Source organism: Echiichthys vipera (genome assembly GCF_963691815.1).
Source record: "Echiichthys vipera genome assembly, chromosome: 5".
NCBI classification, from domain to species: Eukaryota; Metazoa; Chordata; class Actinopteri; order Perciformes; family Trachinidae; genus Echiichthys; species Echiichthys vipera.
In genome coordinates, this window is record NC_139830.1 from 4,137,593 (window position 1) to 4,150,988 (window position 13,396).

At 45.6% G+C, this 13,396-nt stretch overlaps 1 protein-coding gene across 3 annotated transcripts in view; it reads left to right on the forward strand.

Moving 5' to 3' along the window:
• The window catches only part of LOC310947181 (unconventional myosin-Ic-like), a 103,577-nt gene that overhangs the window by 41,872 nt on the left and 48,309 nt on the right, over positions 1–13,396 (forward strand). The window contains exon 1 of one of the 3 annotated variants that reach the window (XM_083913902.1): positions 7,369–7,566. The exons of the other annotated variants lie outside the window; for them this stretch is intronic. Within the exon in view, the coding sequence (XP_083770028.1) occupies positions 7,549–7,566 (18 nt within the window). The 5' untranslated portion in view covers positions 7,369–7,548. Of the gene's footprint in view, positions 1–7,368; positions 7,567–13,396 lie in introns of those variants that run through there. 3 annotated transcript variants of the gene reach the window in all.

The following is a 13,396-nucleotide window of genomic DNA, read 5'->3' on the forward strand; positions in this document are numbered from 1 at the left end:
ACTGAACGCACAGTTTATTAATCATATTGAACTGAGTAGTCTTTTTGAAAATTTGCATTTCCTCAGAATATTTCACGTCAGATTTTCGGAGAAAATTTGAATTTGTGCGTATTGTCAGAATTGTGTATAATGACATTTCAGATGACTAGAAAGGTGCTATATAAGTACAAGTCCATTTACCATATGTTCTTGGTGCTTTGTTTTATGTGTAAGGACTCTTCTTGTGCTATTGCAGGGGGTTGCTGTTGATTTTTATCATATTAGTGGTTAAAAAAAAGCCATTTTGGATGCGTTTAGCGCACCGCCTCGAGCTAATCAGTGTTAGCGGTCTCACCGGCTTTCTCCATACATGGTTAATCCACGAAAACAACTGTTTCCGCGGCTTATTTGATGTATTTTCGTGCCAAAAAACACCATAGAGTCCATTTTCACCGGACTTACCCTTTGATAGAGGCTTAGGGCGCACTCACACTGTCCTTTCCGCACCCGGACCAAGCCTAGTGCGTTTGACCAGTGTGAGTGCAAACCGTAACCGCGCATAAATGCGGCCAGCTTGCCGTCCAGGGCCCGTCTGAGAGAGGTGGGCTTTTGTAAAGCACGTTTGCACATGTACGAGCACGAGCACGAGGCCTACGACGGTTCTGAGGTCATTTATGGTGCGCCTGTTGGGACATAGAAAAAAGAAGGAGGGACCATGCGCGGACATTTAAAACAATGGCGGTGGAAAGGTTCACGTTGGTGTGATGCAGAGGTGGAGTGTTTACTGCAGATTTGGTCGATGAAAAGATTCAAAAACAGTCGACAAGACGCACAAAAACTCTGAGGTCTACGGAAAGATCTGGAAACAAAGCCACGCATCGCCATGACGTCATCAATGCGTGTGACGTGTTTACGGCGTGATGACGTATAGGCAGCAAGAAGCATTCTCCGAGGCCCAGGTAGTGTGAGTACAAACGGGCCTGGAGGGGGGGACAAGGACCCCTAAAGCACGGGGCACGGGACGGACGCACAGTGTGAGTGCGCCCCTAATGAATATTTTAAAAAAAAGCCATTGGTGCAGCCTTCGTGACTCTGATGCACCTGCAAAAGGTTGCGTCCATCATCAGAGCCTGTGGTTATAAAAGCTCCTCGGCTGTAAAACAGTGTTTGTATTGTTTCCATGGCGTCATGCCTCTTATAGCGCTTTCATATCTTATCATTTACAGCCCCACAGCCATGAAAGAGAGACTGACTGTAGCTCAGGGGTGTGGGAGGACAATGACTGATTAATGTCATATATATTTATACCTGTGACTGTTCTCATGTGTCAGTTTCTGGACAAATACCCAAGTCCAGTTGCTTTTGACTGATATTGCTTTGGGGGATATATATCTGTTTATGAGCCGTGATCCGATCTCCGCGGCGTCCTCTTGACCCCGGAGGAGGTCGCCCCCTCGGATGAAAGTGAAGTGGGGTAAGAAAGGGTTAAAGTCCGACAGCTGAGCCGAGACACTGGTGGTCAGAGTCGGCCCCTCCTTCCTCCCAGCTCAGCGCAAATATGCTGCCTCAGCATGAGCCTGCACAAACACACACACACACACACGACACACACACACACACACACACACACACACAGACACACCTTTACCGTCTGAACAGCGGCCAAAAGTCTGTTTCATCCAGACACGTTAGCACAAAAGGAGTAAAGGCATGGATGTGGTCGATACGTTTGGCGTTTTAACATCTGCAGCACCTCCATCTCCTCGTGTATCTCTTGTCTGTTTCCTGTCGTCTGTGCAGTGTTTGGTCACACCGGGCGAGCGAGAGAGAGAAGAGAGAGAGAGAGAGAGAGAGAGAGCGTCTGGAAAACATTACTCAGATTCCTGCAGTAGGGGCTCTGATTATACTGGCAATGGAGAGAGAGAGAGAGAGAGAAGAGGGAGATGAGAGAGAGAGGAGAGAGAGAGAGAGAGAGAGAGAGAGAGAGAGAGAGAGAGGAGAGAGAGAGAGAGAGAGAGAGGAGAGAGAGAGAGAGAGAGAGAGAGAGAGAGAGAGAGAGAGAGAGAGAGAGAGAGAGAGAGAGAGAGAGAGAGAGAGAGAGAGAGAGAGAGAGAGAGAGAGAGAGAGAGAGAGAGAGAGAGAGAGAGAGAGAGAGAGAGAGAGAGAGAGAGAGAGGTTCAAAGGAGAAGTTGAGTCTGTGACACAGTTAGTTAGAGTTATTTTCAGGCATTTGGACGTCCGCCCTCCATGGGTTTGATTTACCCCGGGGTGACCAGTAGAGGGCGCTGTGGGAGAGGGAAGAGGTTTCCCAGCAGGCGGTGTTCCCCTCACGTCGGTACACCTGCTCTCTGTGTGTGCAGACGGGCACGGTGGGTCTTCCTGCTGCCGCCGCAAATCCACTTTTAATGGCTCTTCACAGCTCGGTGCTGATTTAGTGTCAATAAATTATTTAAGACCAGATAACTGCTTTAAAAAAAGAAGCTTTGTACAAACTGTAGAGACTCTGCAGGTGAACAAGGGGAAAGGAAAACACTGGTATTGCCCCAAACCAACATATTATATATGTATTTTTAAATTTTAAGATGCAAATGAGTTGCAAAGGGAGGTGTTCCAGGCACGTCCAGCTGGGAGGAGGCCTCGGGGAAGACCCAGGACCAGGTGGAGAGATTAGATCTCCACACTGGCCTGGGAACGCCTCAGGATCCCCCAGTTAGAGCTGGTTAATGTGGCCTGGGAAAGGTAAGTTTGGGGTCCCCTGCTAAAGCTGCTGCCCCCGCGACCCGACCCCGGATAAGAGGCTGAAGATGAGATGAGATGCAAAGGGGTGGACCCTTTTTATTGGAAGCTAGACTCCTCGAATTTGGGGATTTTTTACCTTTTTTTTCTTGCAAAACAGTTGAAATAAAAGGGAATAAATTGGAATAAAAGGACATTTTGTGGTAAATTGTACTAACTGTATTTAACCGTGCACTGTGCATCCTTCCATCACATGCACACAACTTGACTGAATGCAATTGAGGCATTATCTAATGTTTTTTGGTGACTTTAGGAGAAATCTACGGACACAAACAGACAAAGTAGTGAAATAAATATGTTTTTGGTGACTTTAGGAGAAAGCTACAGAAGAAAAACAGACAAAGTAGTGAAATAAATATGTTTTTTGGTGACTTTAGGAGAAAACTACAGACAAAAAACAGACAAAGTAGTGAAATAAATATGTTTTTTGGTGACTTTAGGAGAAAACTACAGACAAAAAACAGACAAAGTAGTGAAATAAATGTGTTTTTTGGTGACTTTAGGAGAAATCTACAGACAAAAACAGACAAAGTAGTGAAATAAATGTGTTTTTTGGTGACTTTAGGAGAAAACTACAGACAAAATAGTAAAATAAATATGTTTTTTGGTGACTTTAGGAGAAAACTACAGACGAAAAACAGACAAAGTAGTGAAATAAATGTGTTTTTTTGTGACTTTAGGAGCAATATTCAGACAAAAACAGACAAAGTATTAAAATAAATGTGTTTTTTGGTGACTTTAGGAGAAAACTACAGACAAAAACAGACAAAGTAGTGAAATAAATATGTTTTTGGTGACTTTAGGATAAAACTACAGACAAAAACAGACAAAGTAGTAAAATAAATGTGTTTTTTTGGTGACTTTAGGAGAAATCTACACACAAAAACAGACAAAGTAGTGAAATAAATATGTTTTTTGGTGACTTTAGGAGAAAACTACAGACAAAAACAGACAAAGTAGTGAAATAAATATGTTTTTTTGGTGACTTTAGGAGAAAACTACAGACAAAAACAGACAAAGTAGTGAATAAATATGTTTTTTTGGTGACTTTACGAGAAAACTACAGACAAAGTAGTGAAATAAATGTGTTTTTTTGGTGACTTTAGGAGAAAACTACAGACAAAAACAGACAAAGTAGTAAAAGAAATGTGTTTATTTGGTTGTTTTCTTTCCACTGGTCTGAAAGAAGACGTGTTACGGAGGCGAAATAACCTTAAAATGGTGAAAATGACCTTCACCAAGACTTTACTTTAGCTCTGTGAGCCTCGGAGCTCAGGATGAAGGTGACGCAGCGCTCAGATTTCTCAACCGGGAGAAATTAAAACCCTCCGCGTTTACCTGCCCTCGTTCATTCCCTCACTTTTTATTCCCTTTCTCATTCCAACGTCTCTCTACTTCTCCACCAGCTCCCCTTTTAGTCAGTCAGTCTGTCAGATCTCTCTTTTTCAAGTGTGCATTCGCAGAAGTTACTAAAAATGGACCTAAAGACGCAGAATACCAACAAGCGCCACGTCTTTGGCTTTATGGGCCCATTCTCTTAGATCAGCAGGAAGGAGGGAGTCGTCCTAATGAGCCCTATAAAAACCGGCTTTCCTGCCGCTGCTTTGCTCTTTGAAGCCTCTTCCACCGTAGACGAGAAAGTCGTACTTCTGTCCAGCACCAGGAACTCTGGAGGTCTCTTTCATGTCTGAAAATATGCCCTTAATGAAACTGAACCTCCCACAATACACCTCCATCTCGTAGGTTCATAATCTCTCGTGTGTTTGGCACAATGCAACAGCTATTTCCTACATCTTGGCGCACTAGTGCAACATTTTGGGAATATAGTACCGTATTTTCCGCACTATAAGGAGCACCTAAAAACCTCAAATGTCTCAAAAGCCGACAGTGCGCCTTATAACCCGGTGCTCCTTATATATGGACCAATATTGAGACACAACAGGTCTCGCAACTACGGTGAGCAGCCGCCGACTCTATTTTCCCCCGTAGAAGAAGTAACGCGCGGTGCATGTTGAGATATACGACTGCGTGAAGCGTGCCGTTTCATTTCCATGTGTGTGTTTGTGTAAAGAGCCCAAAATGGCTCCTGTTAAGAGACACGCTTACGACGCAGAGTTTACACTCAAGGCCATTAGTCACGCAGTAGGACACGGGAATAGAGCAGCAGCCAGAGAGTTGAACATGAACCAATCAATGGTGCGGAAGTGGAGGAAGCAACAAGACGACCTCCCCTGACTGTTTTGTTGACGTTCCCTTTAGTGCAGCTCCATCTAATGGATGCAGAACGTAACCCCAGCCTCGACTGTAGCGTCTGTTCTATGCACCTTATAATGTGGTGCGCCTTACAATGCGGAAAATACGGTAATTGGCTTTTTTGCCATACGTAAGATGCACAGACTGTATAATGAAGTAGCTTCCTGGTCTTAAAGCTGCATTCTCTCTAATGTCCAGCAGGAGGAGACTCCACTTAAAGCTGTATTCTCTCTAATGTCCAGCAGGAGGAGACTCCACTTAAAGCTGTATTCTCTCTAATGTCCAGCAGGAGGAGACTCCACTTAAAGCTGCATTCTCTCTAATGTCCAGCAGGAGGAGACTCCACTTAAAGCTGCATTCTCTCTAATGTCCAGCAGGAGGAGACTCCACTTAAAGCTGCATTCTCTCTAATGTCCAGCAGGAGGAGACTCCACTTAAAGCTGCATTCTCTCTAATGTCCAGCAGGGGGAGACTCCACTTAAAGCTGCAATCTCTCTAATGTCCAGCAGGAGGAGACTCCACTTAAAGCTGCATTCTCTCTAATGTCCAGCAGGGGGAGACTCCACTTAAAGCTGCATTGTCTCTAATGTCCAGCAGGAGGAGACTCCACTTAAAGCTGCATTCTCTCTAATGTCCAGCAGGAGGAGACTCCACTTAAAGCTGCATTATCTCTAATGTCCAGCAGGGGGAGACTCCACTTAAAGCTGCATTCTCTCTAATGTCCAGCAGGAGGAGACTCCACTTAAAGCTGCGTTCTCTCTAATGTCCAGCAGGGGGAGACTCCACTTAAAGCTGCATTCTCTCTAATGTCCAGCAGGAGGAGACTCCACTTAAAGCTGCATTCTCTCTAATGTCCAGCAGGAGGAGACTCCACTTAAAGCTGCATTCTCTCTAATGTCCAGCAGGAGGAGACTCCACTTAAAGCTGCATTGTCTCTAATGTCCAGCAGGGGGAGACTCCACTTAAAGCTGCATTCTCTCTAATGTCCAGCAGGAGGAGACTCCACTTAAAGCTGCATTCTCTCTAATGTCCAGCAGGAGGAGACTCCACTTAAAGCTGCATTCTCTCTAATGTCCAGCAGGAGGAGACTCCACTTAAAGCTGCATTCTCTCTAATGTCCAGCAGGAGGAGACTCCACTGGCTCCAAAAAGAAGTGTGATTGTATAGAAGTCAATGAGAAAATGAGCCTAAACTTGATTTATTCCCTCTGTAAACATTTTCCTAATGAGTTTATGTCTCAATCTCTAGTTTCAAGTCTTCTTCAATACAACATGACTGAAAACGCACCTTTAAATGCTTGAAAACGTCTTGAATTTGACTTTGGAAAAGCTGCAGGAACCCTCACGGTCTCACATCAACAAAATAAAGCTGCCGCAAAGTTACAAACGGACGATTTGAAGTCTTAAAACAAACCACCGTCAGGTTCCAAACCATCTCTTTATTAACGTCCGCGTGTTATCGCTGCGTTTCCTCTTTGTCCTCAACGACACTGTGCGCCCGTTTGCCTGTGACATGTCAGCTGTTATTAGTGTTAACAAGCAGATGCATTCGACTGCTGAGGCCTTTGATCTGCAGCGAGTCAGGGTGTGTGTGTGTGTGGGTCTGAGAGTGTGAGAGTGAGTGTGTGGGTGTGAGAGTGTGTGTGTGTGTGAGAGAGTGTGTGAGAGTGTGTGCCCCTCTGGTCTGGAGTAATTACACTCGCTGTAATGATATTGCACTAATGATGATACGTCCCTGTGCGTGCATGCGTGCATCATTCTGTATATGTATAAATTCACGTGTGTGTGTGTGTGTGTGTGTGTGTGTGTTGGATGCATTAAGCATTAAGAGACGTATTTATGGCGGTGGGACTCTTGGCTGCACGTCTGGTTCCTCCTTCAGCTTGTAAATCGTAGGAAGGGGAAACTGTTTTGGCTCAAATAAATGATTATTTATTGGCTCGTGCTGCATTTTACTACTTAAGACTTTCCCTTTTTTTGGCATCACACACACACTCTTTTACCCCCTTTGGCATCGGGACATCCCCTCTCATCCTTTTTGCTCTCCGGGGGCGGTCAGAGCCAGATGTGTGTGTGAATAGAGAGGGAAAACGAGAGGAAGTACGGTGAGTTTCTTTGCGTAAATGTAAGATTCAGGAGAGGGCGACAGGGGGAAAACAGCAGAAAGAGAGAGAGAGAGAGAGGTAAGGAGGGGGTTTATGTGTCACCCAACACAGGGACTATTTCCTCTGGAGGGAGGGAGGGACTGAGAAGAAAAAGTGGGTGAACGAGTGGCGAGCAAAAGAGAAAGAGAGAGAGAGAGAGAGAGACAGAGCGAGGTGTGTGCAGCAGTAAGAGGAGAAGCTATGGCAGCTGGCTCTCAGGACGAAGGGGAGAGCTTCTAAAAACAAACTCTCGGCTACATAGCGGTTGCGACGCGGCGCTGGAGGCCACATTCTTATAGCTGCTGGAGTATCGGAGGAAAAAAAACCCCCATCCAAATCACTCGAGAGAGAGAGAGAGAGAGAGAAGGGCAGGAGCCATGAAGTACAGACCTTTGGTAAGACGCCCGACCGCACGTTCTTCTCGCAGGAAAAGTCAGTGGAGCAACTCAGGGCGCCCTTTGAGGGTTCAGCCTGAGTTGTTTGTCCATAAACGCAGGTGTGAGAGGTGAATTATGTGGGAGGACGGAGGTTACCGGAGCCGCTCGGTCGTTGGAATTGTGTCACAACCTTGACCGTGCGCTGTTGAACTTCCAAGGACACAGGTGAGGAGAGGGGCAGGTGAACGCCAGAGCCGTGAACGTGCGTTTTACGCGCTGTTTTAAATCCTCCCTCGATCTCAGCATCCTTCTCCACCTCGGCTCTGTATTTGTCATGTCGATGCAATTTGAATCTATTTGATATCCAAGAAGGTGTGTCCTCGTCCACCGTGTGTGTGTGTGTGTGTGAGTGTGAGTGTGTGTGCACCGTCCCAGGGCGAGGCGATCACATGGTGGCATTCTTTGGCATCGACAGAGAGAAACCGTGTGTGTGTGTGTGTTAATGAGAAAAGTGTTGATCAGTGATGTATGAGGGACTTGAAGTGGGTCGGTCTGGTTTTTGTTTTGTTTGAGATGCTTATTGTCAGTGTTTCGGCGACAGTGGATGGCGGTCGGCACCCCCCCGGTTTGACAGGAAGCTAAACAGATTTAAGACATCTAAAAAATACCATTATAAGTTAAAGTGTACACTATATTGAGAGTGTTTTGACAGCTTTACCGCGCTGTCAGACGGCCTTTTCTAAGTTTACACAGGGGGGGAACTGAAGGTGTTCTTTGCTCTCGTCAAAGCCGCCAGACTCCATCGTCACAAACAGTGATTTAACCTCACAGAACACAGGAGTTGCTGGTCTACCGCCGCCTTCATCTGTTAGTTAGTTTGTTTTGCTAGTTCCTAACCCTTTAAAACGCCAAAGCGACACAATAACACATACAAACTAACAGATAAAGGCAGCGGTAGACCAGCAACTCATATTCTCTGTGAGGTTAAATCACTGTTTTTGTCAGCGGAGTCTGGTGGCTTTGACGAGAGCACAGAAAACAGCTTAATTTCACCCCCGTGCAAGCTTTAAAAAGGCCGTCTGACGTCTAAACTGATGATGATAGATAGATTAGGTGTCTAAAATACGTTTAACTGCTGCCTTTTTAGTGCTGCATGAATTTCCTTTTGTATATAGTAAAATATGCTCGATCTCCCAGCATAGACGTATTTACCCTCACACTTTGGCACATGCAAACCCATCTCATCTCATCTCATCACATTTTCAACCGCTTATCCGGGGTCGGGTCGCGGGGGCAGCAGCTTTAGCAGGGGACCCCAAACTTCCCTTTCCCGGGCCACATTAACCAGCTCTAACTGGGGGATCCTGAGGCGTTCCCAGGCCAGTGTGGAGATCTAATCTCTCCACCTGGTCCTGGGTCTTCCCCGAGGCCTCCTCCCAGCTAGACGTGCCTGGAACACCTCCCTAGGGAGGCGCTCAGGGGGCATCCTTACCAGATGATCCTGAACCACCTCAACTGGCTCCTTTCAACGCAAAGGAGCAGCGGCTCTACTCCGAGTTCCTCACGGATGCTGAACTTCTCCCCCTCTCTCTAAGGGAGACTCCAGCCCCCCTCCTGAGGAAACACATTTCGGCCTCTTGTACCCGAGACCTTGTTCTTTGGGTCATGAACATGCAAACACATCCATTCTATTTGATAAGTGTATTTATTTACGAGCCTTCTCTGCTGCTACAACAGTGCGTGGTGTGGAAGGAGGAGGCGGAGAGATTCCTGACACACTTGTCATCACTTCCTGCAGATCAGTAGGTCGTTTATGCAGGGTTCGCCTCGTTCTCCTCAGGCTATCCGGTCTAGTCACTTTTCCAAGACTGTGTCAAAGCTGGTTGTGATGAAGCATTGACGAGTGAAAAGCCTCTGAATGACTCGGTGAACGATCGCTCATTGCGCTTGGACTAAGAACCTCAAAGCGGTTTGTTCCTTCGTGGAGTATCGTCGGGGTCGGGTGAGTCAGGGTTGCTGAACTCTCGCCCTCGTCCGACTAACTGACTCGTAAACTTCTCATAAAAACGATGAACGTGTGATTTGAAGGTTGGAAGTAAAGGGAGTTACTCGCCGTTAAGTGACAGAACGAAGGACTTGAGTCACTTTATGTTGAAGATAATGCTAAAGTTGAACCCGTCTGGTGTTAAAGGCACTCGGGCTTCGTGAAGCCAAAGTGAAACTCGTCTGTCCGCCCTGTGTTCATGAATGAAATCTATCTTGTTATTATAGTAGTGGATCCTCTTTACTGTGCCCGTGCTCATGAGAGAGGTGTCGGATCAGTTGGTTTAGTTGAGTGGCTGTTGCTTTTAATATAATGGCTATTTTTTAACTTTAGGTGCAGGTGATTCTGACACCGTAAAGGAACATTTCAGTGTTTCCCACACAATTAGATTTAATTCGTATTCTTTTTACACACTTTCTAATTAAAGATGCACCGATCCAGTTTTTTCCAATCCGATACCTGGGCTGTCCGATCCTACTGTTGAATGAATGAAGCGTGTACCTCGCCAAGTGAGTGAAGACATCAACATTTAGCCTTTAGTCTGCATCTTCTGTGCAACTCAACTGCGTTGGTTGCCGGTGTAGCTGACCGAGCTGAGGACCGGGTCTTCCAGCTAACGCGTTTCATCTACGCTCACCGTAGTGTGACTGAACTTGTTAGGGTCATCCGTATGTTCCCTGGTCGCAAAAGCCTTCGCTGATTTAACTGCATTTTGTTAGGGTCAGGGTTAGGGGGCAGTGTTGGGGTCTACAGAGGCCTGTTTGCAGCAGAATACGGCACTGATTGTGGAAAAAATAACAGACCGGGGAACATTGGACCCTTTTCTTCCCCGGTCACATACAAAGCAGGGATCATAGGACCCCTGGAGAAGATACGTACGCTCCCAACCTGTTGCCAACAGCGTACAGTACAATAGTGTGCTTGTGAACTTTGGTTCCACATCAACGGTTCAGTAACGGTGAAGTCTAGAAGCTGGCGGCTGTAATCAGGGACGCAAATGTGATTTAAAGTAGATTTAAATCCAGTAGGGGAGTCAACGTTTGCACAGTCGCAGCAGGTAAAACACGCAGCAGTGAGCGGTGACTCGCACACAAACCCTTCATCGCTGTGAAGCACTGACCCCATGTGACACGTGGAGCTCTGCCAGCTGCTGCTTGTGTTGTTTTTTCAGCCCACATGTGCTCGTGTTCATTTCTGCGGCCTGCGGGACACTCGGCCGGCTCGTCCCACCTGTCTGACTGCTCCGCAGAGCGCCCTCACCAGCCGTCTCCTGGGCTTGAAATGAACATGCTCACTGCTCAGCCTGGAGGGGCGTTTCCATGGGAAATGCTTCGGCGTTGACATACAGCATGTCGGTGTTCAGTTCCACCTGTTACACACCTGTGTCAGGGTTTAAGTCCACGTGTACCCGGGTGCTTTTGTAGCTTTTTCCCTATGCATTCAGCCTTTATGCACGTGCACGGTGTTTCAGCTCAATGAAAACACGGAGACGGGAGTCTTAGTTGCATTTTATGCAAAAGAGGATGTGGCCAAAATGGTGGCGGTTATCTAACAGGACTTTATGCAGGTTTACACATAAATGTAGAATAACTAAAGTGCCCTCTGGAAATAAAGCAAATCTCAGTTTGTAGTCGACATTATAAACATAAAAACATAAAAAAGACGAGACTCTGTCGATATTCTGTCGCAGAAACGCCGTCACACACGTCGGTGTTTCACGCCTGGTTCTGCAGCTTTAGTCGTCTGTTGTGTCTTTGTGCTCCCGTCGTTGTGAGCTGCTGCACGGCGTCAGTGAAAGCAGCAGGTTAGAGGAGGTTTACATAAACAGTGTGACACCTGAGCTGCGTGAGCCGCGCGCCCGCAGCCACGCAAAGGTCAAACTGCTGTTGTTCGCGGGGCGGCCTGGATGATCCAATCCCTCTGCTTTCTCTCAGGGACGTGATCGCTCGTTGTTCAGTGGTCCAGTGGGTGGTGATGCATATTTTTTTAACATAAGATCGACTGTATTGTCCTTAAATGTCAAGTACAGTTGCACAAACGCACCTTAAACAGTGACAGGTGCAACAACACAATGATGATTCATGAGGTGGGTGGATGTCGCACGCACTCCTGAGTAAACGTAGACTCATAAAGGCACATAAAAGATAAAGGTGCAATAAATAAAGCTGCATTAAACATTCAAATTACAACAAAGAAGCCCTTAAAATCCTAAAAAACACAAGTGATGCGTAATAAATATTAAATAAAATGCAATCTAGACCCCGCGGATCCTTAAAAAGTCTTGACTTGTTCATCTAAAAACAGCCTCAAGTGTTGTTAAAAGCAAACTTTCTTCATTTAAAAATGTTAACACAAGGGTGAAGTGGGATTTTCTGATTTATTTTGTGATGTTGTAATTCATCTCAAATCTCAAAATAATTGGTAACATTTAAAAATATATATTGTTTTACCGAATGCCTCTTGCCGTAACACCACAGCGACACAACAGTCGTGTGGTTGCGGTCGGGACGCGCAGAGCAGATGCACGTTTTTACATTTTTATTGATTGTTAATTTGCTCATAAATTAAATTCTAGGTGGCGTTAAAGTCTTAAAAGCCTTGAATTGAACTTAAACTGTCGGACTCCGCCCTCTAAGCTCATAGGAGACCGGCACTAGTTTGCAGCGTTCTTACAGGTGCTTAAAATCCTTTAAAACACTTCAAATTTAACGTGATGCGTTCAAAGTTTATGAATAAAGTGCTTTAAATTGAGGTTTTATAGGTTATATAGGTCAGGGTGCGAATTCTACTTATAAACAGATGACACATGTGTCACCGTTGCGTCAAAAAAACATTATTTTTGTTGTTTGCAGCACAGTAACGTCTAGTTTAATGTGATTAAAGTGCAATAATTACTATACTATATATCCACTGTGTGCTGTGTATACATATGTAGGTATAAGGTGCTGGAAAAGCTTGAAAATGCGCCTTGAGATGCTTGAAAAGTGCTTTAAATTGAGCTTTATAGGTTATATAGGTCAGGGTGACAATTCTACTTAGAAACAGATGACAAATGTGTCACCGTTGTGTCACGAAACACTATTTTTGTTGTTTGCAGCACAGTAACTTCTAATTTAATGTGATTAAAGTGCAATAATTACTTTACTATATATCCACTGTGTGTGCTGTGTATACATATGGAGGTGTAAGGTGCTGGAAAAGCTTGAAAATGCTCCTTGAGATGCTTGAAAAGTGCTTGACTTTGACTGTGAAAAAGGTGCGGGAGCCCTGCAGCAGAGTCGCACCTCCTCAGGTCTCCTGCTGATAAACTGGCTCCAGGCTGCTTCCAATGCTGCCACAGGACTTTGGAAAACATGACGACATGTAACTGTAGGAACCGGGTGTGGGCACGTACTTGGCGTGTTCCTGAGACCGGGTGGAGGTCCGGTGTGTGCGGCGCTCCACGCAGGAAAGCCAAACAGTGAAAGCGACAGTGGGGAAACAATGAAGTAATGGAGAGAGAGAGAGGAGGAAGAGGAGGGGAGAGGTGAGGAAATAAGACTTGGGTTGCTTTTCTTCCCCGGCGCCATAATATTTGGAGGTTTTTGTAAAGAAAAAACACGTCAGATGTCAATAAGTCCTTTACGTTTGGTCGAAACACACCTGCTGTCTTGTCATTTTCGCCCAGGGGAGAAAAAAGCATAAAATAGTTCAGATCAGTGCAGAAATAACCAGAAAAACATGAGTAAAGAGGCCAAAACACCAGAAATACTGTTTGATTGATAGGTCACACACTTACACACATGCGCACACGCACACGCACAC